The sequence below is a fragment of the Carassius auratus genome, chromosome 14, assembly GCF_003368295.1.
Source record: "Carassius auratus strain Wakin chromosome 14, ASM336829v1, whole genome shotgun sequence".
Classification (NCBI taxonomy): domain Eukaryota; kingdom Metazoa; phylum Chordata; class Actinopteri; order Cypriniformes; family Cyprinidae; genus Carassius; species Carassius auratus.
Genome location: NC_039256.1, coordinates 13,052,250 through 13,070,575, shown reverse-complemented (window position 1 = coordinate 13,070,575; position 18,326 = coordinate 13,052,250). Strand labels below are relative to the sequence as shown.

General features: G+C 38.5%; 2 protein-coding genes across 3 annotated transcripts; one reads left to right on the top strand and one right to left on the bottom strand.

Moving 5' to 3' along the window:
* Positions 1 to 853: 853 nt before the first annotated feature.
* LOC113113688 (TBC1 domain family member 12-like) lies at positions 854 to 14,234 on the bottom strand. Of its 2 annotated transcripts, none has more exons than XM_026280085.1 (13): positions 12,760 to 14,234; positions 9,312 to 9,438; positions 7,479 to 7,582; positions 6,743 to 6,825; positions 6,429 to 6,546; positions 6,237 to 6,343; positions 5,985 to 6,057; positions 4,074 to 4,170; positions 3,903 to 3,974; positions 3,685 to 3,813; positions 3,277 to 3,386; positions 2,326 to 2,584; positions 854 to 2,142 (listed from the first exon to the last, which is right to left on the bottom strand). In XM_026280085.1, the coding sequence occupies exons 1-13, from the start codon at positions 13,848 to 13,850 to the stop codon at positions 2,050 to 2,052; spliced, it is 2,463 nt and encodes an 820-aa protein (XP_026135870.1). In that variant the 5' UTR covers positions 13,851 to 14,234; the 3' UTR covers positions 854 to 2,049. The 2 variants fall into 2 exon arrangements, with proteins under 2 accessions (XP_026135870.1, XP_026135869.1); XM_026280084.1 differs by having other exon boundaries at positions 4,074 to 4,168; positions 5,977 to 6,057; positions 12,760 to 14,233.
* Positions 14,235 to 16,411: 2,177 nt separating this feature from the next.
* On the top strand, positions 16,412 to 18,326 carry LOC113113691 (D(1)-like dopamine receptor). Its single transcript, XM_026280087.1, has one exon. It carries the CDS (start codon positions 16,540 to 16,542, stop codon positions 17,923 to 17,925), a length of 1,386 nt encoding a protein of 461 aa, XP_026135872.1. The 5' UTR covers positions 16,412 to 16,539; the 3' UTR covers positions 17,926 to 18,326.

Genomic DNA, 18,326 nt, shown 5'->3' with positions numbered 1-18,326 from the left:
AACTATAAGCTACTGTGCTCCAAGCTGTGTTGTATTTTTAGCTAAAACATCCATTTGAGTTTTTCTCTTCTAAATATCGATGACTCTCATGATATCATTCTCATATTATCATGTCTTACAAAATGTCAAATAGTGAAAAACCACTTAATTATGGCAATAATAAAATCACGGTTCATGACTGTGACTTTAACTAAAGGCTAATTTCATAAAAGGAATGAATAATAAAAATGCATTTACCAAACATGGGATCTTTCAGTGTCACTGTCACACTCCTGACAAATGAAAATCAACTTTGTTCCATGCCATAGGAATGCATTTATAACAGTATAGTTGCTATAAATAGATGCTGTGTTTAGTTCTCTTTAAAGGTCCAATCACAGTGTGAATCTACAAGTATCCACGTCTCTAGTCCATCAATCAAACTCTTGTGAAGACCTTAATGGATTTGCTTCTTAACACACAGCTTGTTAATGGTCTTAATGACTTGTGGATTATTGTGTTTTAATCAGCTGTTTTGACTCATTTTGATGGAATCCATCACTGCAGAGTATCCATTGGTGAACAAGTAATGTAAAGCTGTTCCAGTGAGGAAACAAACTCATCTGCATCTTGGGTGGCCTAAGTGCATGCACAAATGACTAATTATTTTTTAACACTTTGAAAATGTGGTCTCATTCGTTAAAAGCAAAAGATGCAAAACATCTGTCTAGTACAAATTTACAATGAAAAACAATGTGAAAGCAGTGCAGTGGAATTCTGTGTGAACAAACCCTAATTCTGTAAAGAGTAAATAGAGAATTTGCCTTTTTAAGCAGTATTTCGTTATGTTTAAAAACAATGACTTGGGGCACAGTGGACCATAAAGCTCTCATCAAGCAGCAAATTTTATTATACATTTTCCAATAATCTGCAATTGGCACTCTTCAAAGGCATGCTGGCCCCATGTCTGGTTTGTACCTTCTAATAAACTTCTAAGCAACATTCAATTTTACAAGATGGAAAAAAAAAAAACAGGAAGACAGCAGGTCTCCAATACTGGGATTTTTCCACATCTACATTAGAGCCCTCACACCAGGAATGTACACGAACTTTTCCATAAGAAAACGGTACAACAGTGACGAAGATTAAAAAAAGGGAAAAAACCAAGAGAAATAATCCTTAAATAATAATAATTAAAACAGACATTAAATAACTGAAAAAAAAAAATCTGGAAATATAAAGTTTCATTCATTTGGAGTGTAGTAGAACGTGCAAAAACTAAAAGCTGAACTCTTGTTTGCTGCTGGTTGGTTAATATGTGTACATGTGTTATGCAAGTGTGTTCAAACCTTTTATTTAAATTAATATAGCCAATTATTTTGTCAAATTTTGTCAAAATCTGGAGTGCTAATATAATATCTTCCAGCACCTGTTTATTGAGATTGTTCTATGCTCTTCTATTAACTTTGGCTCTACGTCTGTGTGTTTTGGGGACATACGGAGGATGGTCGCAGAGTTGAATGGCTCTATGCTTTCTGTCAGTGGCAAATATGTTAGCAAACAGTGAATTCAGATAAATGGAGACATGGTGAAAAAAAACACATTAACGTCAGATTTGGTACGTGCTAATGAAAGGCTACTGTAGGTTTATATTGAGTGTGTGTGCATATAACAGAGGGCCTACCTCTGGTTCACAGCAACCAAAGGAGTGTTCAAATAATGTAGCATTGACCTCTATGTTTGTGTGTGTAAATGCTTCTAGTCACAACATTACAAAAGTAACATTGACAAAGTTGGCACATTATACAGTCTCCTGACTCACATATCTCTTATTCTAAGGCTCATTCTTACACAAACACACACATAAACAGGCTTGCGAGTGGAAGTGAAGAAATGTCCCTTCAACAGGACACAGGTCCATTAGGAGATGCTTCAAACGGGACATTCAGCACATCGGGGCTGAGCCTGAGACGTTGGGGTCACACTGCCGAGGTCAAAGTGTAGAGTGATGACCGGCATCTCTTCAGAGTCTAAGAAACATCATCACTTCCTCTGGGAGAGAGTCAGCTGTTAGCTTCTTAAGGCAGGACTGTTGCTGCTGCTGCTGCTGCTGCTGCTTTTGTCAGTTTCTTTGAGTCCATCTTTAATCAGAGCAGAAAAGACCTGCAAGATTAAAAAAAAAAAAGAAAGAAAAGAGAGAAGAAGCCCATTGAAGTGTCTGTAACTTTAGACTTTTATGTCTTTAATTTTTATTAAAACAGGGATTTTCTTTTTGTTGTACAAAGATCATATTAAATCTAGCTTTGATACATTTTAACATGCATTTATCATTTGATTTCATCTCACCTGGTTCCACCGGCGGTTGTTACTGATCATCTGTGTGTTTGCGATGCAGGAGAAGAGTGTGTGTGCAGGAGTGTTTTCAGGCAGCCGGGAAAGGAACTGTGCACTGTGGATGAAATCCATCTGCAGTAGAACATCCTGGTACAGCCTCAGAATTCCCAGTCCTGTTCGGAATAACGCCTCCTCTCCATCTCGGCAAAACACATCCCAAACACGACATGCCACATCCAGCGGTAGCGACTTGCTGTACAGAGTGAAGATCCTGAGAGCAGGACAGATTAAAGTGGGAAGAGAGAATTCTGCTTGAAGTGATACAAATACTCAGATGCTCTGTTTTTTGCAGATGGAAACTGTAAGGGATTTAACAATTATTAAAGGGTTCCAATAAGAATTCAATTCACAGTATTGAAGAAAAAAAATATGAAAATATCTATTAATAAGATAGACAGTCTTTTTATAGGCAGAAAACATGTAATCCAGTAACTAGCCTTAACTAAACTTTTACTGAAAAAAAAAAATTATTACCGTTTCCATAAAAATATTAAGTATCAAAACGGTTTGATAAATTCAGAAGGATAGTATACAGCATATTAGAATGCTTTATAAAGAATCAGGTGACTTGAAAGTCATTCGTTTGGGAATTAGACTGCACTTGTCTGGTTGTTTGCAGAATTTAAATTATGAAACGGATCCGGTTCTTGTTTCCCAACACTATTAATTAGATTCAGCCACACTAAACTTGCCTAAAGCTTCCTTTATTTAAGAGAAAAATGAATGAATTTCCCCTCACAGGAGAGCATAAAAGCAGCGCTAGGGGGCAATAAAGAGCTACTGGAGGAAAACTACTTCTGAATCTCTCCTCTCTGATTTCAATACAAACAAGGAGAAGAAATACAGAGAGTAGAGGAACGAACGAACAAACAGCAGGAAGAGAGATTTTAAGAGCAGATTTACCAGTCTATGAGGTAAAAATCAGGCGTCAAGCTGTTGTTCTGAAAGTGCTGGAATAGTTTGGGAAGGTTCTCCTCAAAAAACACCTCAAATGCTGCAAAATACTTCAGCATCTTGGGAGAAAAACAAAAGTATGACTTCAGTATAGAGCAGAACTCAAGCATGATCGAAAGAACAACGTCGAGTGTGTAAGATGAAAGGAATGTTTGTCAGCAGATTGTGACTTTTGGGAGTTCTTGGTTCAGAGTTTTTTTTACTCCGAGTTCCTCTGGCAAATTAAATCTCTTTAAGTGGGTCAACAGATGGTTGGAATAAATGCTGATTGCAAATGCAGACACAACACTCCCTCTATTTTAAGAGCTAATGTAGGTGCTGTAGCAGGTCTACTACAAATATATTTGATGTGTGTACCAGGTCATGGTCCACTCTGAAGAAGGCCATCTGGCATGGTTTGTTAAGAAGGTTGGCAAAGGCAATGAAGGCATGGGCTTCCTCCAAATTCAGAATTAGAACAGCAGCAATGAAGGACATCCCCTGAACCTGAAACATGCCACATACATGTCAAACACTCAATGAAGGACATCCCTGAACCGGGATGATTAATTCATGTCATCCACGATGGTACTTACATAGCCGACATCAGGTCTGTAACAAGTGTACGCCCCCAACAAACTGTGCAATATATCATGATATGGTCCACCCTGATAGAAAGAGAAAGGGGAAAAATTGGTCATGATGGAAACAATATAAAAACAGTCAATATTATTATATAATTTCCGCCCCAAAACACTTGTTATTACCTTCTGGAATATGTAGAGAGAGGGGAAAGTTCTGGAAATATCCAGCTTGATTAAATCCAGACTCGACTCTCTGTCTGCCAGTGAACCTCCACATTCTAATCAATTAAAACCAGATGAAGTCATCAGTCAGGCTATGGCTGGTTGACAGAGCTAGAAAAAGAAAATCTTATTCTCTAAAAAGTATCTTATCTCTACTAGCCTGCATTTGTTTGATACAATAAAATAATAAAATAAAAAAAACGAACACAGTGAAATATTTTTACAATTTAAAATATCTTTTTATATTTTAATATCGTTTAAATTGTAATTAATTATCATAGTGTTCTTCAGTGTCACACAATTCTTCAGAATTCATGATGATGTAAATGAACCGCTGAATTAGAGTTCTGACTGGTTTTTTAAACTGGTGGTGAACGGTATAAACTGGTTTAAAGAAATTCTCACCAACTCTGCTACTAAATTATTAAATCAGAGATGTTATTAAAACAACTTTGTTTTAATGCTCTCGTACTTGATACTTGCAAATCATGAGACAAGGCAGTATGCAAAACATCTATAATGGCTCATAAAGAGCATATTTCTTTACAGTATTCACTTTGTTTAGAATAGAATTATCATGGATATTAGGGCTGTGCAATTAATTGCAAAAAATGGTTCGATTTCGATTTTGGCCTCCAACGATCATGAAAATACAATTATCAAGATAAAACGATTATTGCGCCCCATTCCACCCCTTTTTTGCAGCGCTGCGCTTTCTTTCCTCGATAAAAGCCCAATTTCCTGTTCAAATCAGTAAAACATGTTACATGACATTTGCATAATGGGACATGCTTTATTTATAAAAGTATATTTATTCATGTTTTTAAAAGCGTGAAAGAGAACTTTCACTGCTCCTCGGGAAGAGATATGTGCTTAAAGATGGAACACAGACATTTAAAGTCATCGTTTAGCTCAAGGTGCGCGCCTAAATCGTCAAATACACGCAAAAATGTGTCAAAATGGTGCGCTTCGTGATTATTCATGTATACTTTCGTCGGTCATGTAATAAATTAACGTAAAGAGTTGAGAATGAAAATACGTGTGTTACGGTAATTTGGATCTGTGTGGCTCTTAATGTAACAGCGGGCTATTTTCCTGCTGCGACTGTGTGCTTTTTTATAAATTTATAAATCACACACTGCTCTTTGCTGAAAGACTTTTGTAGCTTTAAGAAACAAAAAAAGTTATTTGATTATTAATTTCTGTAGTAGGCTCTTAACTGCTTGATACTTGCATAAAATAAACATTAAAGCACAGTTTGTTTTATTTGTATCTTTTTAGTCTATTGTATTTGTCCTTTGCTTTTTTATTATTGACAGTTTAATTATTTTCAGTAATTTTCAATAATTATGTGGAATTTTTGTTTGTTTGTTTGAAATTCCGCTGGTCTCTACGGTGTAGATGTCATAGCAACCATATTTACAGAAAATACATATTTGATATGCATCACTTTATTTAAATAAATCACTCATACAAAGTTTTGGTCATATGGCCCCCTCATAATTGTGTTAAATAATCGTGATTACAATATTGACCAAAATAATTGTGATTATGATCTGTGTCTTAATCGAGCAGCCCTAATGGATATGTTGTAAATATTCTTGGTATCATCCAGTCCCATGTCAGAGTAGATAAGAAATGATATTGTCTGGTTTATTGATATCATGTGATGCAATACAGGCAGCTTTTAATGGAAACCATGCACCTGACACTAACACACACACTGGCAATGTAAACACACTCTTATTCACCTCAATCAGGATTCACTTTCACTTTCAAAGAAAGGATTATTTGATTACTTCATTCTGTGATGTAGATTAGTTTGCAGACAGGTTAGTGAAAAGCACAAAAAGAACAAACAGACCTTCATTTTCATTGACTGAACTAGTCTCACTGAAGCTCCTCCACTTCTCTTTGGCTCTGGACAGGAAGATCTCATACAGCTCTAAAACACACACAGACAAAAAGACACAAGCACAACTGCTGTGACAAATGCAACAGCTGCTTCCCTGTCAACACACTTCCATCTGGACTTCATCTGTGTTTGTTTGTGTCAGACTGATGTTACACACGGCCAGAGGGCCACAGATGATCAAGACAAACCAAACCAGTCACCACAGTTACCTGGGGTGATGTTGAGCTCATTTCCGATGGCGAGGCTCCAGACCTTCCCGCGGACGCTGGGCGGGACGCCCTGCCACCAGAGGTCTCGTACACGCCGTGTGTTACGCCTTTGTCATAGCAACAGAGCACATCATTACATTAAAAGGCATGAATAAATCCACTTATATGGATATATATGGATGGGACACTTACATGCTTTCCCAATTAGGCAGGACCTCCATGTTCCAGATCACCATGGCATTGGCAATGTTCTCCTCCTGTCGGTATCGCTCCTTCATTTGACGTTTTTTCTTCTGTGCTTCTTTCATCTCTAAGCAAAAGAAGACCAAGATTTTGTGTGCGCATAAGCAGCAACATTAATGCGACAACAATTTGTGTTTGTGTGAGAGGGGCAGCTGTGTGAGGGGGTTAAATACAGGGGTGTATGGCCAACAGATCAAGTGTCAAATGTCATTATAATTGCAAATACACTAATAAATGTCTGGAAAAAGGGACATGTTACTCACCCCTTCTCTTGGCCCCTGCAACCATCTCACTGTATTCCTGCCGGTGTTTCTGAGATTCCTCTTCTGATTTAGCTGGCAGGTTCCTAAAAATACAAGAAGTCTTTGAATCTACATAAACACAAAAAAACCTTCACCCAAATATGCACTAAGAAGTCTCTGATGCTGCCCAAGGCTGCTCTTATTTGATAAAAAAAAATTAATTTAATTAAAAAAGAAATATTGAAATTTTATTTTAAAAATTTAATAGAATTTTACATTTGTTGTAAATTGAATAACAAAACCAAATCTGCTGCATGAAGCTAAAAACGGGAAACTAGGGACAATATCTGCTTTACACATAAAAACTGACCATCTGTTATATATATATCGAGAACTTTCTGAAACACGTTCAAGATTTCAAGAAAAGATCTGTCCATTTTTTGGGGTGTTCAATTTTTACATTACAACCATCTCATTCAGGTGTGAAATCTACCTGGCTACACCTCCGGGTCCAACAATAACTAAACAAATAGCCAATTTTCAATTAACAACTACGCAAAGCACATAATGTTCTGATACAATTATGAGAATATTGGTCACAAAACCTGCTCTTCAGGTTTATATGCACACATTTGGCGTGACGGCTTGTGTTTCACCAGCAGTGCCCAGGGAATTTGGGTAAATATTTGATTAAATGGAAGCTTACAGCACACGAAGCAGTGCATTATGGGACCTGTAGTTTGTGTTTCACACTTACGGAGGTCTGTCTTCCAGAATAAGAGCAGTTGTGGACAAAGGCTCAAACTCCAGATTCTTGCGTCTCATTGGCTGAATGTGAGGGGGTGGTCCTGACTCATACTCCTTAAAAATTGTAAAATAAAATCATTATTAAAAAGTCACTATAGTCACAATAGTCATTATGAGATTACAGCAGGTCTGTGTCTACAATTTCTCAGCTGCCACACATATCCGGAGGAGGTAGACTTTGGTCATGAGATTCCCACATGCTAAGAGTAAAAGAGCCAAAGGCAATGACCTTAATGTTAACCCATATCATAACTGAACCACAAACAGCTCGACTCAAATACAGGCCAACCAGGGAAATAAAACATTTACATTCACATAGTTATGGCACAAACACCAGGGCTGTGGGTCAATTTATGTGTATACATACTGGACAAAGCCACAAACTCATTATTTAGGTCTGTTAGTCAGACTTTGCAACAAAAAAAGGCATCCTTGCACATTTTATGTGAAGCATTAGAAACTTAATGTAACCATGCTGTTGAAAGACATTAGATGATGTTAGAAGGTTAAAGGACATAAATCCACAGACACAGTCAGTAAGAATTCTGTTAACTGTGTTTAGATGTTATATGTATTTTAAGTTAAAAAACAACAATCCTTGAAGAAGAGGGGGATCTGAAGCACGAGTTCATCGGAGGTCTCTCTCTGGAATACAGAGAGACACCTGCAGAGTGTGGAGGGCGAACGAAGCGCAAATCCAAAGCTGAAAACAACACCGGCTCAGTCATCACATACTGAAGGACAGCTGCACACACACATAATGTCCCAGCTAGCCCCACACAAATTCTCTCTCCTGGCTGACACACAAAATTACGCGGAGTTTCCAGCAGTAATTTCAATCCTTATTTATTTCACATACTCGGTCCTCTCTTGGTTTTTCTTCCTCCTCTTTCTCTTTCGCTTTCTCGCTCTCTCCCTAACCCTCTACAGTAGATACTGGTCTGCTATATTTTCTCCGCACAAATAAGGGTATGAACATCAGTGTTTCTGGTCATGGAAACAGTGCTACGGTCTCTTGGGTTTTACACTCTTTAAAGAAATATCCACCCAAATAGGGAAAACTGTAATAATTTATATATATACTGTACACACACACGTACATATATATGTATATGTGTGTGTGTTGTGTGTGTATGGTAAATATATTTAGGATTAGGGTAAATACGATTTTATAAATAAATAATACGTTTAATTAGAATACAAAATAATGAGAATGCAAAATAACGATCAACACAGTTAAGTGACAGTAAAGACATTCATAATGTTAGAAAAATTGTATTTAAAAAATGTTCTGTTCTTTTGAAGAACAAATATACAATGGTTTCCACAATAATATTAAGTAAAAGCTAAATATTAAACTATTTTCAACATTTGTAACAAGAAAAAATGTTTTTGAGTATATTATTAAGATTTCTGGAGGATCTCGTCACTGAAAACTGAAGTAATGCCTGCTGAAAATTCAGTTTGCTATTTGAGTAATAAATGTATTTTCTTTAAAATAGATTAAAACAGAAACAGTTGTTTTAAATTGTACTAATATTTTAACCCTAATGGCTTTTACTCTATTTTACTCTACTTCTAAAATGTTGATATAGGCAACACAAAATCATAATGTTATGATGTAAATAAGCATGAACAATAAAGAATATCCAATACGGAGTGATACATTTTGAAAAAGGCTTATATACTTTATGTTCCACAGAAAAGCTGATCAGACGGGTTCGAAGCATGAGTAAATAAAAATAATTCTAAATTTAGAAAATGTCATTCCTTTAAACCTTACCTGTTGTACGGTCCTAGAGTTCTTCAGAGGGTTGTCCCGCAGTGGAATTTTCCCAAACAGCCTCCATCCTGGAACACTGTGTGATGCTGCGCCCTTTGACTCTTTGGGCTTCCAGGAAAACAAACTCCTTTGAAAACAGACAAGACAGGAAGAGAGACCAAAAGAGGGACTATTCAAAAACACATGCCACATCATCTTATACAAATAAAAGAGAGAGATTCCCAAAGAGTTAATTAAGTCCTCATAGCCTGTGAAATAAGAGGCTAAAATATGACAAGCATTAAACTTAAGTTCAGACTATGACCATAGGGAATTAAGATCTAGGACAGCTCAGGTCTAAGGATTTAATGCGCTTAACACAGGGATTTCATAGTGCTCGTGGTGATACAGCAGCACCAGTCACAGGTGCACTTTACACAAACACACAGATAATGAGCAGACCCTGCTGTGGAGAACGGAGAGAAGTTCATTAAATCTCTGAACATGCTTTCTGATGGGACAATCAATATAAAGCTGTCTTAATTACACAATAAAGCCAGTGAGGCAGGTCAATACTGTGCTGGGAGAGATGGAGAGGATGCACACACAATAGTGAGGGAGACGGACAAAAAGAAAGTGTCACAAAGGAAGATTTGTTATGTTGTATGGTAGAGCTGGAAAAGAGAAGTTTGTTCCTGTAAAAAAAAAAAAAAAAAAAAAAAAAAAACACGGAACTGAAGCTACTGAGTGAGCAGAAACAAAGTCTCAGCAGCAGAACACCACGAAGCCAAACTCATAAAAGCTGACATTAAAATTCCTCTCTGTGTGTGTGTGTGTGTGTTTTTCTAGGCTATAAGTCTATGTAGGTCTTTGTAGAGACCAAACTGCCTCTGAACTCTGGTATTGCATTACTGGTGCAATAAAGTGACTTAAACCCAAACGTAACGGAAACAAATCAGATAATGCAGTCTGTCTGATATCATTCGGTTTGCTTTTGAAGCCGAATTTTGTCTCCATGTAAGACTGAGATGACAAAACTTTATTTTAAATTGTACTTGACTTTTTGCTCTTAAACGATAAAGAGCTTCTTCACAGGCAGCTCAGCTCTTCAATTAAGAAATGTAGCTAATATTTGGAGAAAAAAAAATTAAGGAACAAGTCTGATGTGGTGATCGGTACTTTATCAATTTAACTTACAGGGTTAGTTCACCCAAAAATTCAAATTGGGCTGTGTTTTACTCACCCCCGAGGGATCCTAGCCGTACATGACTTTCATATTTCAAATCAATCCAGTTGGAGTTATATTAAAATTTATCTTTGATGTTTCAAGCTCTATCATTGCAGTCAGCGGGTGTTGCATTGCTTCAGTCCAAAAGATTTTAAAAGCACCCATCCATGAAAAAAAAAGTGTCTCACACGGCTCCGGGGGTTGAAAAAAGCTGACCTCATACGTCATTCCCCCAGAACTACTTTGTTTACAACCGTGAGCGCAATCTAGATTTAAGTGATTATTATGTTTTGAATATAGATATTTTACTTACAAAAGCACATCAATTCACTACAGGAGGCCTTTGTTCACCCCCCGGAAGTACTGTGTGCCCTATGCTTCAGACGTTCAGCCAACGGTCCGTGGGAATGACAACTGAGGCTGAGACTATAAAGTAGCCCAATTCTGTGGGAAAAACCGCAGACTTGGCAACACTGGTGTTACATACCATGCAGAATTGACGTGCTACGTGTAAACCATATTCTTTGCTGTATTTTCCGGTCAAAATAACAGGAAAGTTCATTTAGGATTATCCAGCTTTTAAGAAAAAGCAGAAGATATGCTGGTTTCTTATTATATGAATAATGATAATATTACCATCCCTGTTTTGATTCAGGCAAATCAGTTCAAGCGAGCACTAACAACGTGATATTATTCATGAACCCAGCAGCTCATCATTCCTTAATGGACTGTATTATTAGTAGTAGAATTAGTAGTGGCATTATCTTTTCATAAAAAATGTACAATTACGTATTACTATTATTTTTAATGATCAACAATATCTTAAGCATTACCACAAGTCCCAAGTTCAGTTAAAATGACAAATATGCTTTCATACATGGCTACCAAGTTTTTGGTCTAATCACTGGAGTTCTATCACTAAATAGTGCTTAATTATCATAATATAATGCTTGATTGACTGATTAAGAAGCTAAGATTTAAGAAGCTGTGCCATTTTACAAAGATAAACTGATTTGGTGGAATCATAAATATATATAGACGGTTTCAACGGCATCAACATAAACAAACGTTAATGCGCGTGAGCGCTTTTGTGGACCTAACTTAACTTCCGGTAGACTCCAAATAGAATCAATAACAACAGCCAAGTCCCTCTAGAGTAGATATTTTTTGATAACAAACAAAATGTGTTTTCTGTGTGGATCAGGCGGACTTAATGAAAATGCTAATTCATTATTTGCCAGCAGGAGATGTTTTAAAGCATAGACATAAAGCGCAAGAAATAGAGGTTTCCCCAGTAACAGCTGTAAACGAAGCAGAGCTGGTACGCTCACACGCTGCTTTATCACGCATATAACATGCACGTCTTCTTTCAGAAATACAGCAATATAAAAACACTCGTGCCTCGTTTTGATATTTAAACATAAATGTAAGGAATTATTATTATTATTAAACATGCAGTACGTTACGTAACGTTACGTTACTCATGTTTATTTAACGAAGCCTTTTTGAAAATCGATCAGTTTTAAAATTGTGGCGAGTCTCCAAAAATAAATAAATGTATGGGAAACACATCCCGCAGCACAACCACCTGAGCCCAACTTCAGTCTACTCATCACCTTGGCTTTAACTGCGTTTGTAGATGGCATCGCAGCCAGACCGATATACACAACAGAGACCGGAAGTTAACTTAGGTCCAGGCGCGTGCGCCCGATGAAACCGTCTATACCGTATTTTTCGGACTATAAGTCGCATCAGTCCAAAATGACGTCATGATGAGGAAAAAAACATATGTAAGTCGCACTGGACTATAAGTCGCATTTATTTACAAGCAAGAACCAAGAGAAAACATTACAGTCTACAGCCGTGAGAGGGCGCTCTATGTCTTCAGTGTAGACTACAGGAGCACTGAGCAGCATAGAGCGCCCTCTCGTGGCTGGAGAAGGTAATGTTTTCTCTTGGTTCATGTCTCTTAGTTAATTTCTCTTGGATCATGTAAAGTTAATTTTGATAAATAAGTCGCACCTGACTATAAGTCGCAGGACCAGCCAAAACATTGAAAAAAAGTGCGACTTATAGTCCTGAAAATACGGTAAGCGTGTGTGTGTGTATCAGTCTGGCAGGCAAACTAAAAAAAAAATGTCTTAGCCAATGGCGATTATGTTGCCAAGTTGTGCATAGAGGGTTGAAATTTTTTAATGAGGTTCACTGCAACTCAAGAGACTTGTACACAACTTTCTCTACCTGGTCAAGAACTCAGCAATGCCGTGCCTCTTAGTGCCAAGCGTCTGGTCGTATGAGGCATCAGGGTCCGCAGCGACCCGGTCTGGAGCGCTCTGCCGCCGGCCGCCCTCGAATGCTATCTCAGAACTGGGACATTCATCCACACCGCCCTCTGCTCCAAAATACCCATCATCCCCGGGGCTCAGAGGAGTGGCATCACAGCTGAGGGAGACTGTGTGACTAGAGTTAGTCCGGAGGTTCTGGGGCCTGAGGGGAGGAGGGCCTGTGTCGCTGAAATCCTCCTCTGGGCTTGGGTCGGTCTCTGTGTAATCGCTGGTGTTTTCTGCCAGGGGAGAAAAGGACAGCTTGGCACTGAGGTCTGACAGGGTGTCCGCAGGATCCGGGTCACAGGGCTGGGCCTCCTCTGAGCTCTCAGGACTGGCACGACTGATCCTTTCACATGACCTCCCCGTAGAGAGGACACTGTCACTTTGATGAACAAAGACACAGCTTTCTGGAGAAGAAAGGCCACCCACTGCTCTAAAGGGGACTTGAGACAGGGTGTCATAACTGTTCACAATCAACAACCCCCCATTACCCACTTTCACACCTTGGTCTAAAGCAGTGCCCTTCCTGTTGAATCCTTCTGCATAATCCAAACACCTCAAATGAGTTTGATCAAGATCCATGTGTTCATGGATAACATCTCCATTAGACATCTTCATATCTGGCGAGTTTATACCCATAAATGACACTGCAGACCTCGGTTGTGAATTTAAATAGTTTCTGTCAGATTTATTCCAGCTCTCAGCTTCGGAAGTCCCTGTAACCCGATCCCCCTCGCCTCCTTCTCCATTCACACACACCATATCCATCTCCAGCTTTCCGGGAAACCCGTTAAATACTCCGGCCCTGTACCCCACCTCCACCGGGGGGAGAGAGGGTAGTCCAGCACCGCCCGGAGTCGCATGTGCCGAACTGTAAACAGAACCCTCCCGTCCTCTTTCGGGGTCTGAACCGCAAACGCGTGGTTTGCACTCCTCCCGGTTGTCGTTGACATCGAAGGACGGTGCGAGTCCCGGCTCATCAACAGCATCATCCACTCTTTCCATGTCGGTGGCTCAGAAAGGCAGATGAAGCCCTGCTGCAGCGGCAGCGGCAGCGCCCCGGTTCGACTGGGCTGTCTGCAAAACAAGCGCTCATCTTATGTACCCCGCCGATTCTGCCAGTCCAGCACATTCATGACATCGCGCCTCCGAAGCTTGTAGCGTTAAGAATGAAGAGTAAAGCAACGGCTCGGTGTTGTTTATGTACATTTTGATCCACGTCCAGCGCAGTCGCTATTAGAGGCCATTTTGAATGAGGTGTCTGCGTTTCTCTTCCAAGCAAAAGATTGGAAATGGGATTTTCAGGAGTTAGCGCGACATCCACCGGACAGCTGGAGCAACTGCAGGACACTCTACATTCACAAAGCAGCACCAATTTTTTTTCGTGAACCGAAACTGGAGTTTTATATTATTTAGAGGGATAGTTCACCCAAAAATAAAAATTCTGTCATCATTTCCTCACCCTCAAGTTGCTTTCTTATTTTGAGGATTAAAGAAGATATTTTAAAGATTGCTGGTAATCAAACAGTTGGTGGTTGCCATTGAGTTCCATAGTATTTTTTTCCCTACTATGGAAGTAAGTAATTTTTATTTTTGTCATGGTTTGATGTAAACGTAAATATATATATATATATATATATATATATATATATATATATATATATATATATATATATATATATATATATATATATATATATACAGTACAGACCAAAAGTTTGGAAACATTACTATTTTTAATGTTTTTGAAAGAAGTTTCTTCTGGATTTATTTGATAAAAATACAGAAAAAAATTTCTTTGATGCAAAGCTGAATTTTTAGGATCATTATAACATGATCCTTTAGAAATCTAATATGATGATTCATTATCAAAGTTGGAAACAGTTCTGCTGCTTAATATTTTTTCAGAACATGTGACACTTTTTTAGGATACTTTGACGAATAAAAAGTAAAAAAAAAAAAAAAGAAGCTGTTTTTAATTTTGTAATAACAATTTACACTACTGGACAGTAATTTGGGGTGAGTAATTTTTTTTCTTTCTTTTTTTAAATAAAATCAATACTTTTATTCAGCAAGGATGTGTTAAATTGAAAAAAAGTGATAGTAAATAAAATATATTATTAGAATATATATTATTAGATTTTTTTTTTATAAATGCAGTTCTTTTTAACCTTTTATTCATCAAATATACTAATTTCTAACACTCATTATAAATCAGAATATTAGAATGATTTCTAAAGGATCATGTGATAGACTGGATGTTACATGTGACACTGAAGGCTGGAGTAATGATGCTGAAAATTCAGCTTTGCATCACAGGAATAAATTTTTTTTTTTTAAAGTATATTCAAATAGAAAACGATTATTTTAAGTTGTAATAATATTTCACAATATTACAGTTTTTTATGTATGTTTGATCAAATAAATGCAGGCTTGATGAGCAGAAGAAACTTCTTTCAAAAACATTTAAAATAGTAATGTTTCCAAACTTTTGGTCTGAATTGTATATATATATATATATATATATATATATATATATATACATACCCATTATTCAAATTCCATCGTGTGATTTTTATTTCCATAACGTTTACATCAAACCGTGACAAAAATAAATCTCATAGATAATATATCTATCTATCTATCTATCTATCTATCTATCTATCTATCTATCTATCTATCTATCTATCTATCTATCTATCTATCTATCTATCTATCAAAAGTCAAAATAACCACTAGAGGGCGACATTAGGCTACTCAAGCCTTATAGGTTAAGGGATCTGTAACAAGAATAAGTGTATCAATTTAAAAGCTATACATCTGCAGTAGCTATACGATTTTACAACTGTTAAACGCTTTATGTATGTTTGAAATTTCACTAATCTGAAGTTCCTGTATCCACATATACTTTAAAAATAAAAAAAACTAAATTTTTTGAAATGCAGTATCCATAACACGTTTGACTGTTGAATAAAGAGGAGTTCCGAATAGACTGGGAAACCTAAAACCAAAACCAGAAGAAAATGCACCTTGACACGTATGCAGCTGCCATTCACAAACACTGTTCCCCTATGAAAGAATAGTGCAGCTTTTCAGACTATTAAACTTATTTAAACAAGACCTATAATTGCACTATAACGTCAATCATGTTGCACTATAAGTTATATGTAAAAAAATATTAATTTCATTAAAAATGTTGAATTCTTAATATTACTGAATCCTTCTGTGGTCAATTGGATTCAACAGCATGCAGAACTTTGCAACTTAAATATAAATTATTATATATTTATTAAATGTGTAAATAGTAGGCTTCATATATGTTGTTGCGATATCTGTTTGCACTGTCATTTGTTACCATTTGTCAAAATGTCTGTGTTGACTTATCGTTTGTAAAATGTTATTATAGACAGAGCTTTCTGTGTGTAATTTCTGCAGACCTGTGGAAATGAGATTTCAGGTAATTATATATTATATAGGAATATATTCATTCGGAGGGAAAGCATGTTGACTCAGCGGAGTGGACATAAACCAATCACAAAGCGAGAACTTCTCGAGCGAGTCACACCAGCGCATGAATGTGGGTCATTCCACGCGCTCAGCACCGGGAACGGACGCAGTTTCCCCAACTTGCCAACATGGGATAGAGCAGGATATCGGACCTGTCACTCACAAAGCGTATCCTAAAAGAAGGTAAATGTCCATTATGAAGCGATTTGGTCAGATGCAATACTTCCCGGATATGTTTTTAGAGATGGAAAACGGTACAAACCACACGCAGGACCGCGCGCACGGTGCGCAAGAGGAAGAGGATGGAGACGGACAGAACAGCGTGCGCGCTCTGCTGGGTTTCGTGCTCTTCCTTCTCATCGTCTCCACGCTGCTAGGGAATACGCTCGTGTGTGCCGCCGTGGTCAAATTCAGGCACCTCCGCTCCAAAGTGACCAACTTTTTCGTAATTTCTCTGGCCGTTTCTGATCTCTTCGTAGCCGTCCTGGTGATGCCATGGGAGGCGATATCCGCGGTGGCGGGCACTTGGCTCTTCGGCCGGTTTTGCGCCATCTGGATCGCCTTTGACATCATGTGCTCCACCGCGTCCATCCTCAACCTGTGCATCATCAGCGTGGACCGCTACTGGGCCATAGCGAGCCCGTTCCGCTACGAGCGCAAGATGACCCACCGGGTGGCTTTCATGATGATCGGAGTGGCTTGGACGCTGTCCATCCTCATCTCTTTTATCCCGGTCCAGCTCAATTGGCACATGGCTGAGGAAGGTGACCAGGGCGCAGGGGCTGGTAACGGCACCGACTACAGCGACAACTGCAAAGCCAATCTGAACCGGACGTATGCCATCTCGTCTTCGCTGATAAGTTTCTACATACCCGTGATCATCATGATCGCCACGTACACGAGGATATTCCGTATTGCGCAAACACAGATCCGCAGGATCTCCTCTTTGGAAAGGGCAGCGGAGCACGCGCAAAACCATCACCAGTCCAACGACTGCTCCAACGAGAACTCGCTGAAAACCACTTTCAAGAAAGAGACCAAAGTTTTAAAAACACTCTCGATCATTATGGGGGTCTTTGTGTTCTGCTGGCTGCCCTTTTTCGTGCTCAACTGCATGGTGCCCTTCTGCCAGTGCGTGAGTGACACTACCTTCACCATCTTCGTGTGGTTCGGCTGGGCCAATTCCTCCCTCAATCCCGTTATTTATGCGTTTAACGCGGACTTCAGAAAAGCGTTCTCCTCGATTTTGGGTTGCAACAAAATTTTCCCCAGCACCACAGTGGAGGCGGTGAATTTCAGTAACGAGCTGGTGTCGTATCAACACGACACGACGCTTCAGAAGGAAGCGCAACCGCTGGCTGTCCAGATCCCGAACCCTAGAAAAGAGCCCAGTCTTTCGTTTGATAAGGATTCGGTTAGCTCGAACGTGTCCCGCAACCACAAAAACGTGCTCTTACCCAACATAGGACAGTTTGAGTGCGACGGGGAGATTTCCCTGGACACTATCACACCATTCACCTCCACCGGACTCATGGAGTGCGAGGGGATCCCAGGCCAAATTATTAATGAATGATTTCGTTTTTTTGTGTTTTTTTTTTCTTATCCAAGGCCTCCTCACATGAAGCTAAAACTAATTATTAGTGATATTTATTAGTAGTATTACAAAGTATGCGGAACAGGTTTAATTCTGCATTATCAGAAAGGAAATCAAACAACCAAAAAGTAAAGCATTTTTGCCTCCCACAAAAAAAGGTGGTAAGTATAGCGCCAGAACTCCGCTCAAGCGACTACAGTATTAATCGTTACATCGGCAAAACATACTTGTTTTTATGTTGTTGTTTTGTTTTACAAATGTAAAACGAGATTTGCGCCAAAAAGCCCTACAAATTATCAATCTGAAAGTCACATTAAGCACACTAAAGATTTTGAAAGCGAATTTGTTCATTCCTCGACGCTGGAGGAATAATTACCTCA

Excerpts from the sequence above, each read along its gene's own strand:
- LOC113113688 (XM_026280084.1), bottom strand. The coding sequence starts at position 13,850 with ATGGAAAGAGTGGATGATGCTGTTGATGAGCCGGGACTCGCACCGTCC. Across the intron at positions 2,585-3,276 it reads GATTTTTACCTCATAGACTG|GATCTTCACTCTGTACAGCA; the intron begins GTAAATCTGCTC and ends TCCTGCTCTCAG. Across the intron at positions 2,143-2,325 it reads ACAACCGCCGGTGGAACCAG|GTCTTTTCTGCTCTGATTAA; the intron begins GTGAGATGAAAT and ends TTAATCTTGCAG.
- LOC113113691 (XM_026280087.1), top strand. The coding sequence starts at position 16,540 with ATGTCCATTATGAAGCGATTTGGTCAGATGCAATACTTCCCGGATATG.